General features: G+C 37.8%; 1 protein-coding gene across 2 annotated transcripts; it reads right to left on the bottom strand.

Annotated features, from left to right (window-relative positions):
• Positions 1–1,137: 1,137 nt before the first annotated feature.
• Positions 1,138–20,521, bottom strand: kcnip1b (Kv channel interacting protein 1 b; the record flags this gene model as incomplete). Of its 2 annotated transcripts, none has more annotated exons than XM_079247116.1 (8): positions 1,138–1,185; positions 2,323–2,385; positions 3,288–3,392; positions 3,481–3,588; positions 3,669–3,739; positions 3,834–3,903; positions 4,030–4,154; positions 20,434–20,521. In XM_079247116.1, 8 exons carry the CDS (start codon positions 20,519–20,521, stop codon positions 1,138–1,140), a joined length of 678 nt encoding a protein of 225 aa, XP_079103242.1. The 2 variants fall into 2 exon arrangements, with proteins under 2 accessions (XP_079103242.1, XP_079103243.1); XM_079247117.1 differs by lacking the exon at positions 20,434–20,521 and adding an exon at positions 9,291–9,360.
• Between the last annotated feature and the right edge of the window lie 6,644 nt (positions 20,522–27,165).

Raw genomic sequence — 27,165 nt, 5'->3', positions numbered from 1 at the left:
TCTGTTCTATCTGTATTTTGTACAAAAGTGTGACATCACTGTCCTGGTTTGGATGTGAGAGGCAGTGCCAAATGTTCATTAATATTATGGACTTATTCTTGGTTTTGATCCCAGGATCACATTAAAAGCTGAAATCCAGTTGCATTTCCTAATGGTAAAGGACCACAATCCTTTGAGGTCACCTGGCTCACATTAACCAGTTAAAAATGGTGTTCTGTCATGGCTGTCCACATCCATAAATCACATCCTGATCAACTGTTAGCATTGCAAATAAAGATATTCCCGTATCTTGGTTTTGTGGGCGCTTCATCATGAAAATCAAGATGGTTTCCAATTTTTTTGCACATTTTTGACACCACACCTATTTGACAACAAGAATCCTGTGAAAATACATATGAAATTCTTCCTTTTCACTAAAAGCTGAGTTCATATGAAGCGACAGGCACACAAACAGACTCACCACATGAGACCCATGTAATTTACAGCTTTGAAATAACTTGACTCATCTGTAAGAGTTAAACAAACAAACATTTTCCAGACTGACAGGCAGCAGCCAGGCAATCACAAATAAGTCAGAGGTCACTGCATTGGTACAACTGACATGACACTTCAAATCTGTCAACAACAAGATGCAGGACACAATAAGTACACATTTCCTTTTGGCTAAATTCTCATAATGAATCTAGCAAATATCAGATGAAAAGGCTCTTTCACATGCAGTTAATGTCTAGCAAAATTAAAAAAAAAGACATGGCTCAAAAATAAATAGTTTTACTTTTTTTTTTTTTTAAAGGACAGGAGCAGCTTGAGATGTAGGAGCATCTATATCTTTAAAAGACCAATCTTCACAACAGGGGCTAAAAGTGATGCCTTAACGTCTAAGCATGTCACTTCAGTCACTTTGATGATGCTGCACGGCAAAACTTGTCAGGAAGGATAAAAGCATTCCACTCCAATCCCTTCCTTTGTGTCGTCGTAGGAGATTCTGGTTGCATCCAGATCTCAGCTGGACAGAACGGGAAAGAGGAGGAGAAGAGACTCGAGGTACTGCACACATGCACCCCCACACACACAGACACACGCTCACACCAAGCCCTCTCATTTCCCATGTCTTTGTCTCTTTCATTTCCACTTGTCCTACATGACGTTTTCAAACAGCTGCATGGATCTCATCATGGTCTCATCCTGGGGAGGGAGAAACAGGTGATGAAGGTAGAGTGATGCATTTTACTGTCAGCTGTGCTGCATGACTAGTTGCTGGGATTGATAGGCAGGCCTGTATAGCAGCTGCTTAAGTGAGTAGGTGTGCTGAGGATCCTATCAGGGAAGATTGCTGGAAAAATATAACATAGAGCTTTACAATTTTTTTCCCACAAGAGCAGATAAACACCTGACTCTAATCATGACTCTAATCAGAATCATGGACAACTTTCAGGGGTCCATCACAGTATATTACCTCTCACCAAAACAGCTGTGTCCAAGCAGCTGTTACAACAACATTGGACATCAATTTAAATGCACAGTGACACAGTGCAGCTGAAAATAAGGTTATGTTTGAGATCCCACAGACAAAACACATTAAGCACCACTTTGTGTTTAAACCTTTAACTGGAACTGTATAAGTGAAAAATTGCTTTAATGATAAATTCCTTGTTTTAAAGCTTGTATAAAATATGGAAAGGGCAAGGCAAGGGTGAGTTTAATTGTATAACACATTTCATGTACAAGACAGTTCTAAGTGCTTTGTGTAAAACATTAATAGCATTACAGATGGTGTAAAGAAAGCATTAACGGGGAAACAAACTGCAAAAATGCCAATAAAATAATAAATGAAGCTAAAATGATTTAAAGTAAGGGAAGGTTTAAAAGTTACCGTGCAGATTTAATGCATCTGCATATAAGAAAGGAAATGTTTTTAACCTGGATTTAAAAGTGTCTACATTTTGTGAAAGTTTAATCTTTACTGATAGTTTGTTTTACTTATTTGCAGCATAACAGTCAAATGCTGTTTCTCTATGTTTAGTCTGTCCTCTGGTCTGGGCGAACTGACCAGAGTCTTTGGGTCTTAGCTCTGCTAAGTTCATATTCTTTGAACATTTCACAGATGTATTCTGGGCTTAAAGCATTCTGGGATTTGAAAACCATCAGCAGGGTTTTAAAATCTAGGTTATTCTGTGACTGACTAGAAGCCATTGTAAAGATTTTAAAACCAGTGTGATGTGTTCAGGTCTCTTCCTTGATAAAGCTTTAGCAGCAACGTTCTGGATAAGCTGCAGATATTTAATGCTCTATTTTTAGGAAGGCCTAAACAGATATGCTTACCTCTTGACAGACAATTACAAATTCTTCCAAAGTCACCACTCCATCTTTATTCTTATCCATTTTCTGTGAGAAAAATCAAAAGGTCACACTGTTACAGCTCGGTTGTCCTGGACACATTCACAGAAAGTTTACAATACTAATTGAAATCACTTGCACAGATGAATTGAGCTATGACAATAGGCAGCTATAACTCAACCTGGCCACTTAACTGGCCCACTCCCCATTATACACAGACAGGAGGGAAATTATTCAGTGATTTATGTGCAGCCATGCAATGTGCAACCCCCCCCCCCCGGACCACCACCACGAAAAAAAGAAAAAAAAATGCTAGAGTGCATTATCAAAAGAAGATAAGTAAAGAAAGAGATAAAGAAACAGCATATGAGATAACACAAGAGTCATCAGCCTGACTTTTACTGACTGGAGAAATCTCAAGCTAGATGGATGCCAAATATGCCACCTCTAGGGGGCGCCCTTACTGGGCCAACCTGACAAAGTTCAGTGGCACTTTAATTACTTGAATTAAGAGTTAATAGAACCAGGAATGAAATATTATATGTGACCCAGACACAGCATGTTGACACAGCCTTAATGAGCCGCTTTCCAGAGTTTCTGACACATTTTAGCTCTCTGACTGAAGAAATTCTGTGATTAAGTGCATCTTTAGTGGAAAATTGTTTTATAGTAACATATAAGATTAGCTTCACTTGTATGAACTTATCAAATCAAATCAACTTTTATTTATAAATATTTTTGATACAAAAAGTAGCACATCGAAATATAAACTTGACTGTTTTTTACAGAAAGATACCAAAAGTTGGGAGAACTATGAAAGTTTTGCGCATATTCTGCATGTCTATAGGCAAATTTGATTGTACGCAAACACACAGAAGTGAAACCAACTTCACAACTTATATAACACAGTAAGTATATTGAGATTGATATAAATGATTATAAAAATTAACCTGGAAAAAAGCATCCACATGCTGCTGCGGGACATCTCCCTTTATTGCAGGGTAGGTGTACTTGCCCATCATGTCATAAATGGCCCTCACAATCTCTGTCATTTCCTGTATGAAAATAAGTAGATTTTAGTGGTGAAACAAAGAAAGAAGTTGCAATAGTAACACATCTCATATTGCAACAGTATAGTCTCACCTCTCTGTTTATGTATCCATCTCTGTTGATATCATAAAGGTGAAATGTCCACTCAAGCTTTTCCCTCAGTGTGCCCCTCAGCAGAATAGACAACCCCATCACAAAGTCCTGTCAACAATAATAGCTTAACATCAGCAAAAATGGGTGAGAAAGAAAAGAAAATACTCATATGTTTCATCAACTATTACCTTAAACTTGATGGAGCCATTGTTTGTAGTGTCAAATGCATTGAAAAGATAATGTGCATATGTGCTCGCATCTGCAGAAACAACAACAAAATGAACATGTAGCATCAACAATTGAGAAAATGAATCACCAAGCAGTGAAAGAGAGAAGAAAACAGTGTGCTTTACCTCCATGAGGGAAGAACTGTGCATAAATGTGTTTAAATGTCTCCTCATTTACAACACCACTGGGACATTCCTGTGGGAACAACATGGTCTATTAATGTTGGTTTCCTCCCTGTTTGTCAAATGGATTTATGAGAACCGTGCTGTTATGTGGTGTGCCAAAGTAATCAGGCTACAGATTCAGAAAGTGCATAGTTACATTTTTAAATCCACGGTAGAGGATCTGCAACTCTTGTTTGCTGAAGTTTGTTTGGGCTTCCAGTTGGTCGAGACCTTCGGGCCTGTGACACACCATGGTCATTTCAAGCTCATCATCTGTTTTGTCTAAAAGAAAGACACAGAAATATTCTGCTCAAGGTTTCTACTCTTCTTGTTTAACACGGGCTTTTTCAAGTCTTTAAGAAGATGAAAAGCGTAAGACACAGGAAATGACAACTCAGCGAAGCATGAGAATGTGAAGTCGGCAGGAAACAACAAAAATCTGATTAGACAGCATAAAAGAATGTTCACAGAGTGAAGTGAAGGAGAGGAAAAAGAAAGTCAAGGATGAGGATAAAGAGAAAAAGAAGAATTTGAGATGAGCTCTGTGCATTTGAGAAATGAAGCTGCCCCCAGAGGTGCTTAAAGCCTTTTATTAATGGCAACATGGGGCTCAGTATCGGGGGCTGTGGAGATGGATGGTGGTTAATGATGTGAGGAGATGCCTCCGCTGTGGGCGAGTGTTTGTCTATGTCACAGTCATACAGGTCAGTGCTAACAGCCAAACATCCGGTAGCGGGCACAATCTACACACCAATGAGTTCACAAACAGACGCAAATATCCAGAAGAAAACACCCACAGGCAGACCCTCAGAGAAAATGGAGATGAAATGAAATTTGAAGGATGCAGGATGGGTTATATAATGGTGTTGTTGTCATTTTGGGTATTTTTATTACTACTGCTTTACATTTATGTTATAGATTCATGTGTTGTTTACAACAAAAATTTGCAATTATCCACTCTTTTCTTTTTTTTGTAAAGTTAAATTTCTCTTTATTTTCATATTATTTATTTATTCATTTATTTATTTATTTTTTCACCATTAATTTATTTTCTATTTTATTGTAGTTTAATTTATTCCATTTTTTTCTTCTTGTCATTTTGTCCTAATTTTTCCCTTTTATTTATCTATTTATTCATTTTTCTAAAGGCTTCTTGTAAATTAATTCAGATATTCAAATTTAAAAGGAAGTTGTACAGCAGTCTGATCATCTTCTTGCTATTTGAATGATAGAAATGAATTATGGAAACTACATCTGTGATCAAAGTTTAGCATTTTCTAATTAGAATAAACATCATTAAAACCTAGAGCTTTATTTTTTTAAACAAGAAAAACTGCTTCCCATAAACAATCATGTTCATTTTGATTCCTTTGTTTCCAGCAAAATGTTTGTCATGTCAGAGCATCAGTTGCAGCTGTGCACGTTTACATGGATCTAACATTGTCGAGGCAATACTGTGGTGTCAGTTCTCATCTTAAAATACAAGCTTGTGTATTACAGTTCCACTCAATCTCCCTTGAATATTCCCCTGAGCTCTAGTTGCCATCCCCACAGCCTCTTGTTGTCATGGAGATAGACCGCCATGATAAATGTGTGCAGTGGTGGGTATACTGGATGTACTGATTAAAAAAAGGTAATCAAAGATAATTTGCACCTTAATTTTAAAAGTGACTTAAAGTGTCTTGCCACACAACAAGAAAAGAACAACGGCATTGCACCACCTTTGTGATTTCTGTCAGGGGACTTTGGTTTCCTGCAAATCCAACAGACGAAGCTAACTGAGGGTGCTAAAAGGAAACGGTAAGATGTGTTGATTAAAGGGGGCTGAAGCATAAAGGATTGGAAGGAGAGGAATTGGAGGCAAAAAGCACAGTGTAAAGAGATTCAATGAACAGTAACATTAAGCTATAAAGAAGAATGACCAGCAATGGGAAATTTAAAACCCTTACTGCCAATAACAATCTCACAAGGTGACAAAACTATACTGTTTAATTTTACATGAAAAAGATGGGGCAGAATTTGCACTGATATTACCACTTCCCATAAACAAACAACAACTTTGTTATAAATGGTGCAACAGCTGCTTCGCACATAAACCATCATCAGCACCTGTTAGGATGAAAGTCTTATGTGATGACATGATGGAGATAATTAGAGGTGGGTATCAGTTCTGTCATGATGTCAGTGGAAACCCCTGGAGGGGTTTCAGAATGACAGCACATGCTTCTCCACAACCCTGCTCACACTTCACAAGTGTAATCATCATCACGGTGTCAATGTGTGGGGAAAAGAAGCAAGTCAGTGTCATCAGGTTAGCACAAAACAGGTTGTAACTAAGCTGCTTAGTTTGTGGATGCAAATACTCATAAAAACAAACAAACAAAAAGCATTCTTTGTTTTCATTTTAGCATGTTCACATGTCCTTCATCCCCTCCACACGATATGGTTTAAGATGATTTTGATAAGAAGACTGACAGCACCTATGATATACGCTGTAAATATCAACCTTTTGCAAGTATGTTATCACTTATCACTAAATGTAAAGTAGTCATGCATTATAGCTGATGGACATGATTGGATGTGATTATATTTTGTTCTTATTTGTGATTTGTGATCTGACAGCATAAAAGTTTGAGCTTTATGTGAGCCATTTTCCCCATAATAGGCTAAAAGCTTGAAATGCTAAGTATAGATGAGTTTCCGAGTACGGTAGAGATGATTAAACCAGGATGTCTCAATTGATAATGTATCTAACTAACACCAAGCCCCATCCAGTCTCCAAAATATGTTAAATCAAATTATCATTACCTCTGCCAAGGTGGGAGTCATGTTTTTTGGCAGCAGTGTCTGTCTGTCTGTCTGGTAGCAGCAGAACTCAAGAAGTTATGGATGGATTTTCATTAAACTAGTCAGAAATATGGAACAACTGATCCCATTTTGGCGGTAATTTCAATCAATTTCTGGATCCAAGAATTTTTTGAAAGATTATTTGCCATGGGTTATGGCAGCATTTCTCAGTCCTCAGGGACCATCGCCTTGTTTTAGTTCTCACCACCTCCAGCACATCTGAGGCAGATTAATTGAAATGCTCCAAAAGTTCTATGCAAGCCTTCTAATGAGCCATTCTTTTGATGTGTTCAGATGTGTTAAACTAGCGATACCTCTAAAGCATGCAGGGCAGCGGTGCCTGATGATCAGCACTAAGAAACACTGGGATATTGGAAATTTTTTTTACCATTTATATATTCATCTATTTCTTTTTCATAAAAGAAAAAAAACAAAGGGAAAAAGGAAAGAAAGAAAAAGAAATGTGTGCCTCAGGATAATGCTGACTTAAGGCATGACACATTTCAAACTTCTTCAGTTAGAGTGTTTATAACATTAAGAGAGAAAAATCAAGCTTAAACAGCCTGCCTTGAATGTGTAAAAAAAAAAAAAAAAGCACAGAATGTAAAATAATCACCCGACCAGCTCTTCCTAAACCCAGTGCTTAAGGGATTATGTCTTGTATTTAAACAAGATTTCCTCTGGTGTCTTTGCAACTTTCTGTCTTTCATGGCTTTAGTATGTCACTAGGTCAACGAGTTGTAACTAACAGAAACTCTAACAGAAATAGCTGTTTTCTTTAGGTCATTAATCTTTTTGCTATCAGTACCATAAAATTTACTGGATGGACATGAAAGCATTTTGCTGAACAAATTTTGCTCCAATCTTCGAGCAAAACTAAATTCAACAATCATGATAGGACAACTTCAAGCCAAGGACCGGAGACATCTGAACAAATTGGCACATTTTCACCCAACATACAATCTGTAAGGCAAGATTACAAAAGCAGGGATTTGCCTTAAATGAGTTCGCTCTCCCAGATCAACCTTTTTAATCTCCTTTCCTTTCACAATTTACTGAGAAGCATTAAGTTCACAGCCCTGCATTCAGGTTCCACAGCCCTGCATGCTTAGTTCAGAAATCCATTCTGGAGGTTTAACTGTGCTGTTGCAAGAGTTAGCATGGCAAAAGTATTGAATTCAAACCTGCTTTAATTAAGATAAGAATTTTTTTCCTCTCACTTTAGTGAGTTACTGATGCCATGTGCTCGTAAAAGAGATCATTTGATCTCAAGCATCTGCCTGGTAAAATAGAAGTTAAATTAAACAAGAGTAGAAGTTCTATTCAGTTCCTTAATTTATTCAGTGACTGTCATCTGTGCAATTTTTTTTTTCTTCTTCAAACTTGCATTGCAATTCCTGGCAAACTAGATGCCACAGATGTATCCGCCATACTGATAAAAAGTAGAGTGGTTACATTGGTGGTCGTTGAGATAAACAGAAGCCTATAACATTTTTTTTTTTTTATGCTTCTCTAATCTAATGTTTTTTTTTTTTTCCTTTCGGGATCAAATTTTTAATCTTATCTTTTGAAATCCTGAATAGCTGAGATTGTAAAACACTTAAAAAAAAAAAAAAAAAAAAAAAACTCCTGTTCAGTTAAAACCTTAAATAGGACAAGTGATTGCATTGTTTCCTTTGTGAAAACTACTACAAAGCATCACCCTCTTCTAATGGGCTCTTGCATTTTAGGTCAGGTAATGATAGCAGTTCTGCTTTCTTTTTTAATCTCTATTTCATGCGCCTATAAATCCACCGTTCACTCTGGCGGAGTGTGTTTCCTATCTTGCTTTTTTTTTTCATGCCACTACAACCCAGTCTCCATGACAACTGGTTTCTCAAGCATAAGGCCAGGGAGAGGTATGATATGTGAGCTGCCTGTTAATTCACACGCTCTTGGATAAACCCTTGTTTGCTGCACGTTTTTTTTCTTTTACTCCCTCACACATACAGTCACACATGCGACCAGGACACACACCATAATCTGAGTCGGAGGCTGTGATTTTCAAGGACATCCTGGAGTCTTGTGATCTTTCCATCATTACCATAGTGAATATGTCATAGCTCACAACTCAACATTGATATAAGACTTTAATTGCAGCTTTGCTGTACTTCTTTGGGTGAATCTGAATTCTTTCTTTTTCTAAATGAAAGAAAATCAAAACAAAACAAACAAACAAAAGAAAAACAAAACATTTGTTTCACATCTTTTCCCTTCTGAAAATCAATGCATCTGGTTTAAATGCTTTATACATATATTATTACCATTTGTTTATATGTACATGACTTTAGGAAGTACATTATCCTGCCCTCCTTCGGTGTTCCCTGGCTAACTACTTTGACCAAACATCACCATGCTGAAATACAACAAAAACATCGAGCAACATAAACAAACACATTATGCATTAGAGTTAGTCTAAGGCATCTTAATGCATCTTCAGTTGCTAAATTCAGGTTTTCATGTCTCTGCTCCAGCAGTTTTCTGTTGCTCTTTTGTCCTCTCTCCATCTCTTTCTGACCAATGTTGACATACCTCTTGACGGTCTCCTTTGCTTTGTTTGCATGGTCAAAGTGCCCACCACTGCACCCATGTTGTCACCGTGGAAACCACACTGCTCAAACAGCCCACAGAGTAGCAGTTCGCTGCTTAATTCCCGATTTTCTCAGCCTGTGGTCCTGCCTGTATTCTTTCTCCACAGCTCTGTCTAAAAGGGGTTTTGCCCCTCTTGCGTCTTCTCGCTGGGTTTCAGATCTATCACTGGAAGACGGCTCTCTTCTTTGTCGGACTCTCTTGAATTTCTGACCCCCCCCCTTCACTCCTCTCACCAAACACACACACACATGATCAGCTCCTGCCTTTCTGCGCCACTCCCTCCGTTCTGTGCTTCACTTTACTCATCTGTCAGCCTTTCTCCCTCTTTCAGGCTCTCTGCCTCCTCATGCCCTTGTGTTCTGGTGGAGTCATGCACTTGCTGATACTGAAATGAGAGAGTTGGCAGGTCAAGATCACCTACTCAAAGCTGATACTGATGCCTTTTTATATTAAACTTATCTATTTCCATTTTCTTATCTTAATCATTACATTGCACAAGGAGGAGGTTAATGAGTACTTCTGTTCAACACAAGTTCAAATTGGCACATTGGCGCCTGAAGCACAGTGTTAACCATAATGAGCATGTAGATATGTCAGCTGTGAAGGCTGCATTTTATGTGTCTGTGCTTCTGTTAGCTCACTGCAGCATTATGGGTAGACATTCGCTTTATGCAGGGAGACAATAAACTTTATCCAAGGTTTAGCATTAGCAATCTTTTTTAAATTGTGGAACAAAACAACATTAGTGCTTAATGTCAATGGCTTTATATCAAATAAGCTCTGTGCAATGGGGAAAGGAAAGAAATGCTTATTTTAATCCAAACACTAAGCATTAAAATCAGACAGAATCAGAGTTACTGGATGCAAAAAAGGATCATAAGTGCTTGTAGAGTTTATCGCTAACTTTACCTCCATCTACTCTGGGAATGGAGCCTTTCACAGCTGCTATAATTCAAACTCTTTGGAGAGATATTAAAAAGGGGTTGCTTTGGTTTGTGTGTGGTACATGTGGAGCAATGGAACACAAGAATAGTGGATTTTCTTTTTCCTTTTTAAATACGCCAATCACTTTTTTCCAAAAATGAAATGTTCCTTTTGTGCATATGTGTGGGTGTGTATATGTGGAGGCTTCAGAAAGCCTCTTTAAGGCGGTAAAAAATTCATGCCATGCAGTTTTTTTTTTCTACATTGTTTTGAGTTTCTTGTTTCTTGAAAATTGCACTCTACTATGTCTGAGTTGAACCTGAAAGAGCATCTCAAAGAAGTAAAGAGGCACTAAAACTGTAAAACACACCAGTTCTCTATTACTTTGCAAACTGATAAGCCTAGGGTCTATTCATCTATTAAATAAGCATTTATTTAGTAACTAAAAAAAAAAATGGCTGTGATTTGCTTGTTTACATTATTTAAATATCCAAAGATGGCACAAACCGAAATATTGCTTTTTAATTTCGGTAGTCCATGTATGCAGGGGTGACTTGTCAAGACCAGACCTGTCCTCACCCTGGTGGAACTGAGGTAAGAATTCAACCCGCAATGATAAATTAAACATAATTTCATACATAATTTAGACAAGTATACATTCTTCTCAAGCTGGATCTTAAATACTTTCCCAGGGGTACTTTTTTTCTCTTTTGCATTTCTTCATGCAAAATTTGCCTGGAGAAAAAAATATTTTACCTTTACAGATCAGCAGTTACAGTATCATGCAGGGATTTCACTGAAATTTCAATCAAATATTCATAAACATTCCTAGAAAAGAAGCAGCCATGCATGACATAACATTATAGTGATATCATGGATGTTTAAACAGCATTTCCTACCAGTGCAAATGCTCCAGTAGATAATAATAGTAGTAGTAGCAATAGTAGATGGTAAATAGAGAATAAGGCATTCAAATTACTATTTTACTATATTGTCATTAGTGACCCAAACTTATTCCCTTGGCAGATGTTTACCATCTGGATCCGTCATTTTGCACCACATCATGCTGCACAGCATCGAGCAGCAAGGACACTGCACTGCAGTCTGGAATCATAATCTCTCATCATTTTTTTCAAATTCAGGAGCTCCACAGGCAGCTCACCACTACAAGCAGAGAGTAAACATACGTACAAAAAAATACTTGAGACAAAATATCACATGTATGATCTCCTTTTATCATTTATTCATTCATTATCCTAACTGCTTAGTCTGATGAAGGGTTGCGGGGAAGCTGGAGTCTAACCCAGCTGGCTTTGGGCGAAAGGCAGGGTACACCCTGGACAGCTCGCCAGTCCATCACAAGGCCCTCCTTTCATCATGAAGGTGATGTTTACTATATTAGTTAGTGAAGAGCTTTAAGTATCAGGAATGGCAAGAAAATGAGCAATCATCATGTAAACTTCAAAACTGTTTTACTTACAGTAAGTTTGTTCTCATAGTCGAAAAAATACAACAAAGCAAGCACCCGGTCTGAGTGAATACTTTTCCATTTGGAGCTCACATGTTCTCCACATGCATGGATGAGCATAAACATTAGTGTTTCAATATCTCTTTGGATTGGTCCTATGATGGGCTGGCATAAAGAAGGATTGACCTGTTTGTGAAAATAAATAAATAAAATAAAATAAGCTGAAGTATAATCTGAACAGGAAGATAATTAAGAAAAAGAAAAAAACTGTTCATCAAGCCTTTATGCAGCTTTAAAACTCATTTCAACCATGTCCAAGCATAACAGGCTTAAGGATTTCCTGATTTCAATTAGCCAGCAAAAGGCCATATGAAAATCTTATGGACATATTTGCACCATTTTCTGGGGTATTTATGTATTTTAATACTTTTAAACAAAATACTGTCTCAATTCTCTGTATTTTTGTAGTATTACTTATTGAACAGAAGATGTCAGCAGAATGCAACATTTCCTGATCCACCAGCAGCACATTTGACTCTCAATTAAATACACAATGAGCTAGAATCCACAGAGCATAACAGTATATAAATATAGCAGAATAAATTAAGAGCATTTCCATCAATTACACACAACACAACCATCACATTAACTGCAGGCATCAAATACTTGTATGTTAATGACAAGTTGTAAAACAATGTTGCTTGCCAAGATTAAAGTGGAATTGGAACACACACACACACACACAGAGGAGGCAAGAGCAAAAGATAAAAATAAATCTTGGAGAGGGAGGTTACATAAAAGTATGTAGTGAGGTGATGTAAAAAATTAAAAGCAGAGACATACTGTCAGCTCCAATCCATTGCTTTAACAACCACTACAAAGGAGAGAAGAGGTGAAAGGAGAAAGGGGGAGTGTTCAGGAGGAGACTAGACTAAGGAAGAGTTTTATGAAGTGCTGGTCAACTCACTCACTCACTCAACTCACTTCACTTTTGTTTCCAAAATAATCAGACCACATATTGAAGAACGTTGTGTGGATATTAAAAAACAAAAATATTCGACAAATAAAATTAAAAATGTGTATAACAGGTTTGTTATACTACAAATACAATTTATAATCTGTTTCCTGAGCTGTTTCTGTCATTGTTGCTCCAAGCAGAAATGGTAAGAAAAAAAATACTATATGCTGTTTAATTCCTAAGATGTGAAGTGGAATTATGCAAATGATGAGGTATTTACATTTATTACTGTTTCTTTTCTTTCCAGCAAATCCGACTGAATGAGAAACTTTGAGAGTTTGCTTTCTCAGTGTTTGCCTTCAGTCATTGCCACAAACATGTAAAGAAGGTGTTGATTGGCTGAATTATATCTTATAGCTCATAAAGACGATGTTAGGCATGAATGATGATGAAATCTGGTAACTGTTCTTTTTTCAGGACCTTTGACAATTTACACAAGTTACTGAAAATGAACATGTCACTGAAAAGTAGCATCTGGTTGTTAGCTTTCAGCACAGCAGTTTATCAAAGTGAAACCATTAACATTAGAACGGCTGGATTAACATGGTGAATTACTGTGTTTAAAACTCAATATTTTTCTTGAAACTAGGCAATTAATTGAGGTGCCAATATAAAAAAAACAGTAAGTGGAACATTGAAACAGAAGTAAAAAAAAAAAGTGAATAAACCACATTGTTCAATAATCATGAATTTTTATGATAATTAGGGTAGTTTATGAACCACGGGAATCAGCCCACACAATAGGACTGAGAGTGGGCTGTAAAATCAATATCTTCTCTTCATCTGTGAGTTGTGTTGGTTTAAGAACCTTTGCTGTAGTATGACATAGTCAGTAAACGTGTGTTTTGGAAAAACAAACAAACAAACAAACATGTACTGGCTATGCTCCCTTACTCCTGGGTGTGTTGTATTAAGCTAAATTGAACATGTTAAACTGGATGTTGTGCTCCTATTACACCTTCAGTGGCGGAGTTTATAAATACCCACAACTACTGGAGTCATTCGACATAACACTCATTGTCCATATCACACTTTTTCAGTGCACTAAAGAGCGAGTCTGGAGGGTGTTACAGATACATATAAAGTTAAAGCAAAAAACTTGCAGTAGTCATCAGACCTGTAGTGTAAACAAAATGAGGTCCAGAATCTTAAAGTGATTAGAATTCACATCAGGTAATCTGACAAGATCTGTAGAAGTCTTTTGTAAAAGAGAAGAACCTCTACAAAAAGGTGCTTTTCCGTTTCTACAGGTGATCAACAGATGCAGTTACCGCTTCATGTATTACATAGAATTCTCACATGAAAGGAGAACAGAAAGACCCTCTAACTCATCATTAAAAAAAAGCATGATAGATAAAAAAAAATTACAGCTCACAGAGCAGATCTATACAACTTGATTCTGTCTTAAAGCCAAAAATTATCTGTAAATATCTGACGCACCCTTCACCTTCTAGCTGTCTGGCAACCACTCCCGAGCGTTTCATTCTCACATCGGAGAGAACCGTTTGGACTCTCAGGCAGTTTCACTGATGACATCACTGCCACATTTTCCCCAGCTTAACTGAAATGTCCCTTGATACAGTATTTACACATGCATGTGCACACACATACACACACATATGCATGCAACAAACAAACAAACCTCAAAGGCTTAACTGTAACCATGGTAACTCCTAGTGTTATTTATACATAACTAGACTCATATTTCTTGATTCAATTATTATCAGTTCTTTGCAATATTGCCAAACTGATGGTGTTCATGGTCAGCTTCATGAACTGCCAGCATAGTAAGTGCTAATTTATTTACTGACATACACAGACTATATGGATGTATGTAGGGCTGTACAGTAATTGCAGTGCTTCCCTTCCATGCTTCTTTTTACACTTTATATTTTATTGTTTTCTTTGGTGATGGTGTTGATTCTTCTAGCTTGCACTCAGTTATTTTGCTTTAGTCATCTTGTATTTCATGCACCATGTACTAATTTGGCATCTTAACATTCATTCATTACCTTAACTGCTTAGTCCAATGGAGGGTCGCCGGAGCCTATCCCAGCAGTCTTTGGGCAAAAGGCAGGGTGCACCCTGGACAGGTCACCAGTCCATCGCAGTGCCACACAGAGACAAACAACCACTCACACTCACGAAATTTAGAGTTATCAATTAATCTAACATGCATGTCTTTGGATGGTGGGAGGAAGCCGGAGTACCCGCAGAGAACCCACGCATGCACAGGGAGAACATGCAAACTCCACACAGAAAGGCCACTGCCCAAGCTTCACCCCATCCGAGGATCAAACCAGCAACCTTCTTGCTGTGAGGCTACAGTCCTAACCACCATGCCACTGTGCAGCCTTGGCATGTTCACAATACACTGAAAATTCTTTTCATTTTGGCAGATAAGGTGGATGCAGAGGCGGACAGCAAATATATGGGTGTTCAACTAAAAACAGACTGGAAATGCAACACTCTCCCATACTGTGATCCAACACAGACAGAGCAGTTTCTACTTTTTAAGGAAATGTAGACCCCCTTCAGGAAAATGTTACATAATGTATATTTAACAAGTTTGAGAGGGAGACGTCAAATGTTGTGGCAGTATGGGAGTCAGCCACTCAAAGAAACTGGACAAATGGATGAAGAAGGCTGGGTCTGTACCAAGCGGCAACCTCCGACGGTTAAAAGTGAAGCCTATGCAGAAGTGCATAAAACTGCAGTTCCCCCTTCATCCGCTAGGGGCTCCAAAACAGAGCAAATCCCCATAGACTCCCATGTTAAAAAGGCCAACTTCACAGTAGAAATAAACATGTTTACAGCCTGGTTCATAAATCCATTTTGGGTTAATAGGTCAGGTTTACCTCCATGACAATTGTGGGAGGAGTGATCTTTTTTTTTCTAACTCGCCTGTTTAAAAGTAATTTTATCTCGAAGTTCGGCATATTTAGGGGCGTGTCCTTTTGATTGACAGGTACCCGACCTCGCTCTTCAAGTAAGAGGAACGTAAAACAACCGCGGTTTTTAGCCGGTTAACAATGTGACTTAGCTTTTGCCCGCTTACCTCCGTTAGCTGGTTAGCTCCCATTATCTCGGCGTTAGCTCGGTTAGCTTTTAGCTACAGAAAGCTCGGAGTTCGCTCGATGTCAATCATCCACCATGACGTTCACGGCTGCCCTCTCAGCTCCACCTCTTTGCCCATATTTGTATTTTCCGGGTGAGACGACGCACATGACGCTCCCAACATGGCGACGGTAGGAACCGCCCACCAAGCTTCAGTTCAGCTCTTCAGAAACCTATGGGTGTTGTCACAGAGGCTACGTCCATCTCTTTATATACAGTCTATGGTCTGGACTGGAGATTTTTCTGGGGACCCAAAAACTGAGTGTGGAAAGAACAAAATTGTAGAAGCCTCTCAACTCTTAAGTGTCTCTGAACAGAGGTTTCTTCAGTACAGAGGTCAGTTCCTGTTCAGTCTGACACAATAACTTAGAGTCATTGTATGCTCTGTAGTTATTATCTATTTATTCTTCATACTGTGGCATCATGAATAAAATCTCAGGTTTGATCCTAGATGAAATACTCTTACCTTTTTACACTCACTCATAAAGACAGTGTAGCCTATATTTTCCTCTCACGTGTCATACATAGTCAAGCCTTCTTTAATTTCAACACAAGTATCATTTTCATCTATATGATTAGAAAGGTAATACATTTATGTAAATTCAGCACCCTTTGAAAACTTGGTGAAAACTAGGTTTTGAATAATTTGCAATGTCTATATGATAAATAAACCATTCTTAGAGGTTAATGTGAAGCAATAGCCACTGGGAGCTATGATTCCAATGTGTGTGAAGTCAGCTTCAGGCCGGAGGGGTATTATAAGCCTTTGTTCCCCAACTGTGGCACTCTAAGTGTGCAATGGTTAAAGGTCTGAAGATGAATATACATGCTGCTGAACTTTTAAGTAGGCCATTTTTAAAGGTGAACTGCAGAATTTACAGTCCATATACCAAAAAGTCATACAAATACTGTGAGCAGTATATATAAGATTCTAAGGGAAATATGTGTGTAGTTTTTGTTGGTCCTCTGCTGTGATCTGCAGAGGTGATGCATGATATAATTATCTCCACATTCTGTGAAGAAATCTGGAAGGCAAATAGAGCCATGGAGACATTTTTTTTTTTTTTTTTTTTTTTTGCCATAAGTCCACATAGCAAGATTTGTTTCTTAGTAACAAGGGTTCTCATAACATTTCTAATATCCTATAAATATCAAGCAGCTGAATGTCTCCTAAATGTAAATAGTTTATAATGCAAAGCCTTTACTTGGAAGTAAGACCAATTTTTGACAACTTTGATGTGTTCCTTTGTCAGGTAGTCATTGAAATACTTTGAAATATAACATTTCAACCATAAAAAAGTGTTATTTTTGCATTGGCGGATATTACAGGACTTTTTTGTTTGTTGTTTGATATTTTGTTTGTTTGATTTTCTTTGTTTATAAAAAAAAAACAAAAAACAAAACACAGTTCTGCTGGAAACTGATCTCAGTGAAGAACAAACATCTGCACCATAATCCTACATTTAAACCACTATGCTACGGACCTCTCCCTCATAGTCAACCTACAAAATTTGGTGAGTACTACAAAATGACATCATCATTGTGCCACTTCCGGTGTTTAAGCCCCCCTTTTCCATGTTTTTTGTCTTTTTTTTAAAAATATGTTTCGAAATTTGTAAAAGTGTTTTGCCAATTGTAGATTGTCTCTTTCACAAGTGTTTCCTAAAATATTGATGTGTTTCCTCAAACAGGAATTTGTTTTCTTAATTTCATCTTTTTTATTCTAAAATGTATATTTGTTTCCTAAAAATGTAAAAAATATTTCTTGAAATACAAATTTGTTTTTAATATGTATAGTTAACATATTTAATATGTTCCCTAAAAAGTTTTTGAAATTGAAATTTGTTTTTTATAGTGTGAATTGGTTTTTAAAATGTAATTTTGTTTTTCAATTTTTAAATGTGTTTTTATAAATTTTAATTTGTTTTGCACTTCTCAGCCACCGTACTTCACAGTTTAAAATCATTCCCGCCAGACCAACCCTCCAATCCAAAATATTACAGCATAGACATCTTTCAGTTTTTCCTCTGGATTTAACTGCATGACACAGAAGTGTTCGTTTCAGCCTTTTCACCTTCTTAACACTAACTTATTAAATCTGGGTCAAGCTAAGTCAGATATCCCAATAAGAAACTGGGAGGCCATAATTAACTTCTTCAAACTTACATCCAAACTACATTATCATCTAATAAAAAAGTGATGTTCTTTAAATGAAACTCCCAGTGAGGGGCAAATTTATGGTCTTCTTTCATACAGTTCTTATCTTACTATTATGATTACAGGCTCTTAATTAACTCAATGACAGTTAATTATGAAGCTAAATGAAGACGGGCCTTCATGCTGCTCGATAAAGAAACATGTTAACCTCACGTCTGCACAGGTCAGACCTAGGCTGCAATCAGTGAAGCACAAAAAGAGTATTTGTGGACGGGCAGCAAACATGAGCTGAGACATAATATCAAGGGAACGTATGTGTGATAAAGTTCACGCTCCATTTCATCAGAAACTCTCCCTTGACAAAAAAAAAAACAGGATTACCAACAGATTATAATGAAGAATGAAGAAACCAACAGGGATCATCCTTCAAAAGAGGTTTTGTTTTAAATTCTTTTACACTACATTTCAGGAGATTACTTAGTCCAAGCAGACGTGATAGCTCCTTGCTGCAGATGCATGTTTTTAAATGGCCTCTGTTTATAGACCTTACATGTAGCTGCACTGCATGACCTCGATTGTCAACCCATGAGTAGGCTGTATTATTTTTTAAAATAGAATCGTGGCTAAGCTTTCAGTTTAAAACACGACCTCAGTTTCAGTTTCAGATATTATGTGTATTTGCATTGCAGGTGTGAAAATTTCAGAGCTCAACAACTAAGAAGAATAGAGAGTTTAGTCTTTGGCAGTGTTTGTACTTGGTCAAGTTTGCATCTTTTTAAGAAATCAGTTCCTTGCAGTATTCTCAAATAATTTTTCATGAGGCACAAAGATTAACCTGATGTTACATGGATGGATGTAACAAAATTAAACAAATCTGACACATTTTCACCTACAGACTGTGCTCAAATAATGCTAGCGGAATCTGAACAAATGCATTATTGTGTCCATATTTATAATTTATAATTCAAAAAAGGTCACAAATTATTCTGATGGTAAAAGTTGTTTGTAGGTCCAAAGTGACTTTCAGCTAGAGCTCTGACTCAGTGACTCACCCTGCTTTTTTAAAGTAATGTTCAACTTGAAAAGGATGAGAAAGGTCATGAAAAAGAAGTGAACCAGAGCTTTTAGAGTGCATCACAAGTGTTGCCGAAGGCGACTGCAGGGATGCTGCTTACCTGACCTCACAGTTCTGCTTTTGATGATATACAATAGATCATGCAATAAGTCTTATTTAGGCCTATAATGCACTACACTGGCAAGACAAATAATTGCCTCTGTTGTTGAATATTAACTCCACACACACAGTTTAATTCATGGATATTTATGTTTTTACATTTATGCAATATATTACGTTATTATCTTCTATTATTATGTAATATTAAAATAAAGTTAGTTCTATTGTGAATCTAGTAAATTTCATGTAATATTATTATTATTATTATTATTATTATTATTATTATTATTATTATTATTATTATTATTATTAATAATAATAAACAAAATAAGCACAACGACAAAATAAGAACAGTTAAGTCAAAAAGTCCTGTACTTGGAAGCTTTGCAAGGTGACTTTAGATCCTAGTTTAATGAAAGTTATTCACTTGTTTCTTGGAAATCTGTGCACTTTTAAGCTTTAGAACATCTAGATGTTCAAAATCGATTTATATCAGCTGTTGCACTCTGGTTTATTTTATATCACAGAGAAGGTTTGTTGTTGTTATTTTAACCAGTAGATTCCAGTCATCTGGGGTCATATTCCTGTAGAGTTTAAATCGTTCCCTGTTCCAACCCACTTGACTGAAATTAATGGATCACTTTATGATAGTTGATAATAAGCTTTTGGACCCAATTGATTTCCCTTTTTGTAAGTAGCAATTACCATTGTCCACCCTGATTCTTTAACTGAAAGTGGTATAGCTGTTGTCTCTTGCAGGTAAGTCACTGCCCACTCATAAGTATCTTACGTAAAATTCCAATTTTGGGCTGAAACAACTTTTTTTTTCCAGCATTATGCAAATGTGGTGAATGATATGACATGAATGTTGAAGAAAGAGCTACACAACTGCTGGTGTGGGGACTAAATCTTGACCTTGACCATATGTTTACAACCTTTTAAGTGGGTTACACCACCAGTGGGACTTGAGACGAGTATCCACTGAGATCTTTCCTTGTGGAAATAAAATTAATTCTTGAAAATAATGCTTTGTGAAATGTCCTAAAAAAAGTATGAATGGATAGAAGTGGTTTGATATGAATGTTATTTACACAGAATTGCTTACAAACATGACCATGCTCACTCTACCACAGCTAAGCATACTCATTAAACCAAACCATATCCATTCAAATCAACATTAAAAAGTCATCAAATGCATTAGCGCATCAGTAAAAATCCACTTTACCTTTTGTGAGGGTTCCTGAGACCAGTCTCTGCAGGGACTGGATTAACTTGAGCACCCCCTGTCTGCAGCGGCTGGTACAGCCAGCCATTCTGGGTTTGGGGTAGGGGCAGATGGAGCAGGTTTCCTCCAGTATGGTTCAAAAGAAAAATAAAAAAAATAGGCTTGCCCGCCTACGACGTAAAATATGGCACTTAAGTAAAGTCTGGCACAGCAGGTTTTACGACGTTACATCATCAGGTCCTTTGAGACTCTGTGTGAACAGCAGCAGAAATGACAAATTTCCTGCAGAATTCTGATGTAGTTTAGTATTTCACTCACATGCATACATTTTTCAAGCAGATAAACCTGAGAATTGATTAACTTGCACAGTGATACTTGATGCTCTCATTCAAGGAAACACATCCTCAAGGAAACACACACATTCTGGGTTGAAATTCAGAGACTGATATAAAAGTGGTGCCAGAATTGCCAAAACACAAACAAGCCTGAAATGTCTACTGAAAAAAGACAAAATTATATGGAACTTTTAAATGAGCAAAGTTATTTTCTGAGGGAAATGAGGGAGATAATAAATTATTAAATAGACTCTAAAAGTAAAGCCTCATCCCCTGGAAGTTCTGTTCATACAACAAACAGCAGACAACCTCAATTCTACTCACCTTCGTAGCCTGTTTCTCAATTCACACTTTTCTTCTCGCCCTTCTTGTCTTGTCTCCTTCCTAGAAATCTTTTGAGCAGCATATATTTCTGGTTGGGGATTTCCTCTGATCTGCAGTGGCAGCCCTGCGGCTGTTTTCCATGGAGGAGCTCGGCTCTGGCTCTCTCAGCAGATCTGTACTGCAGAGTGTCAGTAGCCACCTCTGTTCCCTCCCTTCCTCACATGCTCCCTCCTCCTGTCTTGCTTTGTGCCTTCTTACTCTCAGTTTGGGTGATGTTCTTGTTTCTACCTTTTTTTATTTTTATTTTTATTTTTAATTTAGATGCACACACAGATGCATGATCCAGTGGGGAGTCTGGTATATGAGGGTTATGGTGTCTGTGGAGCAGAAAGAGTTGACCACTTGACGTTACATCCCAAAACATGCAAGTCTTTGTAATGGAATGTTAGAATTTAACAGCGCTTCTGAAATTAAACATTAAGTTAAATTAAGTTAAAATACTAAAAATTATCACTTTTTAGTGGTTATACCAGCCTCATGAAAAATGTGTGTTATGTGGGAAGTGGGGGGCAGGGTGGGGGGAGGTCGAGGTGTATCATTGTTGAAGCAGAAAACAACTCTAAACCAATGCAACACAAGCAATCACACCATTAACACAAAAGTGTGTGCTGAGTTGAAGTCACTAAAACAGGTTATGTAAGTCACAATTTTATTGTGAAGACAGAGCTTTTTGTTTCTCACTCCAGAAATGCTCTAAGAGTATGACGCAGCGCTACCTCTGTCCATTTCCTTCTCAGACATCTTGTCTATATTTAATGCTTTAAGATTCTATCTATCTCTCACAGCCTCGGTCATATTTTTGGATGTCTTAATCCGAAAATGACCCTGTCCCAAATGTTACAAAGTAAAGAAGGAAACAATAAAGAAAGACAACAACAGCAGGGAGGGTATAACCTTCGTGACTTAAGGTGGCTGCTTGCAGATTCCTGTTTAGATCCCAAGAGAGAAGCACTTTACTTAAAGAGTGGAGTGGTAAAAATAGCAGCACAGTGCAAGCCACACTATCAGAGTAAGTATGCTCACAGTATATGTAAATACACATTACTAACAGTTATATAAATGGGGGGAATCCCTTTCAGTATCAACTTAATACAATGAGTTTACTCACAAAGAGTTTGACTTTTAAAAAAAAATCAAATCAGGCTATCGTTAAAAGATATTAAACAGTTTGTACTTCTGCAGTGAATAGAAAAATTCAGATTAAAATGCTGTAATTGACATATATCAGGTTGTCAACCAAACAGCTTCATGCAGCATGCTGATCAAATAATCAAATTGTGTAGAAGAGAGGTGGATCAATCAGATTAGATTATATGGACATTAATTAGGCTCTTCTTTAGACACCATAGCTGTAAAAGTATTGTATTTGAGTTGGAGACTTCTTACCTAACTTTTATCTTTTGATGAAAGATTTTGTGACCTTTATTTTTCTAATGAGGGGGGGAAAGGTAGTTAGCTGTACTCCATGAGTCCTTGACCTTAAAATGTTTTACTTTTGATTAATTTGATAGCACATTGACATGTCTTATAAACATTCTTTAGTTGCCCTACAGCAGGTGGCCAAGAAACCCAATTCATAATTTTTTCCCACCGCAGAGCATCATTTGCCAGCTGTATAATACTTTACAGGACTGCATCACATACCAGCAACTGGATATCAACACGCTGGCTGTTTAGAACATACATGGTAAACACAAGAAGACGTTTTTGGGGGTAGAGAGAAAAAATAAGTTAGTCGATGTTGGACTAACTTTTGCCAGCTGGAGAGAGCTCTGAGAGGAGACAGGATGTAAAACAGTTGCCGAATTTGTCGTCATTAGGGGCTACAAAATGTGTAAATCTGTCAATTTCAGTAATGCTGAAATTTGGCGTGTTGGAATCGGGATGTATCTAAAAGTTGCAGGATTGAAGATCTTGAGGACCAGACTTGGGTAAACTGCACAGTGCAGCTCCTGCTAGATGGTACAAATGACCTGCATGACTAATGCTCCTGCTCAGGAAATGAAGAATCAGAGGCCAGACCAGACATCAGACTTGTCTCAGAGACTGTTATATCCTAAAGCTGGGGAAAATTCTATGCGCTGTCCTTTATTATTCAAACAAACACAAACACAGTGATCCAGACTGGGACAAGTCTGTCCATTTATTTTGGCACTGGGCACATGATAAGACACAGGCAGGTCACCCTCAATCGGGGCGGGGCGGAAACTCTCATTTAACCAACACCATTCATGAATACAAAATACCGATGCACAGAAATTAGGCTGCAACATTTCTCCCCCATTACATTTTCATGTACCACTCCAAGCATACATAAACTTCCACTGTTGGTAACAGCTCAAAATAAAAACACTCTACTGTTTGAAACAACATTTCCTTCCACTTAATATATAACCATCAGAAAATAAACTTTTCCTCAAAATCACTTCAAAAACAATAACACAACCTAACCAAACTACCACTTGGTCAGTATTGTGGCCTGGCTGGCTCACACGTTCAGTCTCTTTGGAGGCTTCTGCTGCCTCTTTGATCTTCTCAGTTCCATTGTAGGAACTCTTTGCCCTGTGGCATGTGTTGCACAGTCCTCCAAAAGTGGAGCATTCACAGGCTGGACAACCTGCGTTGACAGTCCATCATTTTGCTGTGTTGCTCCAGGCACCTCAATACCCACTGAGATGTCTCTACTACCCTGAAACCTGGTATTTGGAGGGTTTTCCTCCCCCTCCTCGCATCTGACATATAACTGATCCTGATGCCTGTGAATCTGCCAACCATCCACCAAATCTGGTGACAGACTATTCCCGGCAACCTAATAGGGCAAAGTCCAAAGTTCTTTGCAAACACCTTGTCTCCAGATGTGAAAACTCTCTCTTTGGTATGTTGGTTCCATTTAACCTTCTGCCTTGCGTGTGACTGAACCACTCTGGCTCCAACATCTGGATGAAGAAGATCCAGATGAGATTTTGGCCTCCGTCCTAGCAGCATTTCTATAGGGGACACCCCTGTTGTGGTATGAGGAGTGATCCGGTACTGGAACAAAAACTGGGTCAGCTTGATTCCCAGGGCGGGACCAGAGATTTTCTTTAACCCATCCTTTAGAGTCTCTATCGCCTGCTCTGCTATACCATTTGAGGCTGGATGATGCGGAGTGATGTGACCATGACCAATGGTGTTCCTTTCCATGAATTCCTGAAATACATCACTTGTGAAGGTGGGCCTGTTGTCTGTAACAATAGTGTCTGGTGGGCCATGTGTGTCAAAAATACTCTGTGTCTCTGTGGTGGTGGTGGTTGTTATGTTTGACATGATGTGGGCATTTAAACCCTTTGAAGGACCATCTACTAGAACCAGGAATATGTGACCCATGAACGGTCCTGCAAAATCTAAGTGAAGTCGGGACCAGGGACAGCCTGGCCACTCCCAGGGATGGAGTGGAGCTGGTGCTGGCATTTTCTGATTTATCTGACGTTGTGGACATTCTTTTACTTTGCCCTCCATAGCATTGTCCATTCCTGGCCACCACACAAAAGACCTGGCCAGGCTCTTCATCAGTGACACACCAGGGTGAGCATCATGCACCCAGACGAAGGCTCAATCAGCATAAAATACATCATGTCAACACCTCAGTTTATCTTGTCGTTCTCAACTGGAATGAATTTTCACTCTGAGGAAGAGGGGTGATTAAAACCTTTCCACAATCTGATCAACAGAAAAAAAATAAGCATGTCTACACTCTGATGGTTTCTGTGGTGGATGTGAAAGTGAGGGACATGATGAGTTTTGGGAAAGATTTAAAAAGTGGCATCAGCAAAACAGACGTGAACTTTGTAAAATGCAACATTTTTGATGGAAACTTTAAAAAGAATTATTGAGCATCTTTACGCCCTACGATAAACTGGCAAGCTGTCCAGGGTGTACCCTGACTTTCACCCAAAAGACTGCTGGGATAGGCTCCAGCTTCCCGACAACCCTTCATTGGACTAAGCATTTAGGATAATGAATGAATGAATGAATGAATGAGCATCCATACAGCTGAATCATTCCAAACAGCAAGTTTTTCAAGTAAATATTTGATCAGATTTGATCATGTCTCTTTTTCTGTCTTCTTTTTTTTTTTTTTTAATCTAAGCATTGTTATTTATCATCCTCATTGATGAGAAAAAAAATCTTATATACAATTTCATGCATACATGGAAATGACAATAAAATTAACTTTGGCCCTTGAACAACATTTAAGAGCAATTTAATTCCTTCATCATAAATCTAAGAAAACAAAGACGGTGTTTAGGCCTACAAAAAAAAAAGCCTTCCACAAAATAAGTCCAGAATAGAGCTTAAGTACAGTACAGTTATCAGCCATGTCTTTTTAGGAGATCTGAAGAATCCTTATCTCACAATAAGGATGTAACCTTGTTCAAATTAGATTAATCATTCATAACTGTCACTGAAGCTCAACCCCCGAAACAACAACCCTCCAAACGTCAACATGTAAACTCTTCCTTAACTCTCCTGTTTACTATAATCCAAATTAGCAAATTAGGATAATATTCTTCAACAAGTTGTACACGAGTGAGTCACCACTGGCACGTGATTAACAGACATATTAACCACAACCGTTTGTATCTTTCAGAAAACATTCTGATCATTACACATCTTATTTAATTTTAGTCTTGAGTGGTAAAGCATCATTTGTGGAAAGTGACTTGCTCCACTTTGCCAGAATGCAGACAGTTTATCTCCTATGTCAGTAAAGCACCACTGCATGAGGGTACAAACACTGCAGGAGTCTGACTTGGGGGCAAGATTCTCAAGTAGAGGAGGCAGCTGCCCTCCTACTTCCTCCCTGCTGGCATATGCAGTAATCTGGTGGTTTATTTTCAACTGAAGAATATGACCAGAGCAGGAGCCATAGCCCAACCTGGAAGACTGTGACTATATACAAGCCAGGAATGTGGCGGACAGAAGCAGAAGAGTAAAACAGTAAAAATAAAACAGAATGCTGCAACAAGCAAAACAAAAAGTGGTTTGAATGTGACTTGAAGCACAAGCTGTGTCTACCTTCAGACAACGCTGGTTGCAAGGTGGGCTGCTGGGATGAACCTGACTGCAAACAGCTGCAGCTGGAATCTCTCTAGTCCAGCTCCACACAAGTGTCTCTATAACTGCAATTCAGCAAAGAGAACAAGAACATAAACATCTGAACCAAAGGAAGAAAAAATAGAGTGCTTGGAAATTGCCAGCACATTATACAGCTATGAAATTTGTAAATGTTGGGTCGTTCTATGAAGAGGACATTTTCTGAAATGATTTTTGCCTGAAAGCAATGATGCACAGTTCTTTATAAAACAACGGCTTCTGCATATTTAGACTACATTTTTCCTGTAAACAGAATCTTGGCAGGATACCATCAGAAAAACAACCTGCTTTGATTGATGAGCTCTGCAGATCCGAGAATACCACTCACTATATGCATCAACTCTGCTACAATCAAAGCTGCTTGCTTCTACAGGATAGGATAGGATAGGATAGGATAGGATAGGATAAGATAAATTATTTGTTCACCACCAAAAAACAAAAAAACGTGTTGAGCAGTGTTATTTTTTCAATGATGCCTTGGTGACAATACAGTAAATTAATATAATTTTATGATAATATCTATTTAAAATCAAACTGATTGTTTTTTATTTTGTATAAATTAAAATCTAAACAAAGTGTCAAAAGCAAAAGTAAAAAGTATTGAAAAAACAACTCAAGTTATCTTCAACTCAGGATTAAAGCTCAGTGATTTTGAGGAAGTGTTCTTTGTTAAATCATAAGTGAATGATGCTAGAGTGTTTATTATTTACATTTAGCATTGCTTCAGTCAGCTTGCGAAAGCCAATGACGTCTTACGCGTCTGTCAGAGACCGAGCAGAACTCCTGATATAACTACAGTGCTTAGTGTTCCAGGTTCTGCAGGGTCATTAAAAAAAAAGTTCTATATGATTTATCTACAAAAGCATAAAATGCACCT

Source organism: Telmatherina bonti (genome assembly GCF_933228915.1).
Source record: "Telmatherina bonti genome assembly, chromosome: 10".
Classification (NCBI taxonomy): domain Eukaryota; kingdom Metazoa; phylum Chordata; class Actinopteri; order Atheriniformes; family Telmatherinidae; genus Telmatherina; species Telmatherina bonti.
The sequence above is the reverse complement of the archived record's forward strand: the minus strand, read 5'-3'. Positions and strand labels throughout refer to the sequence as shown.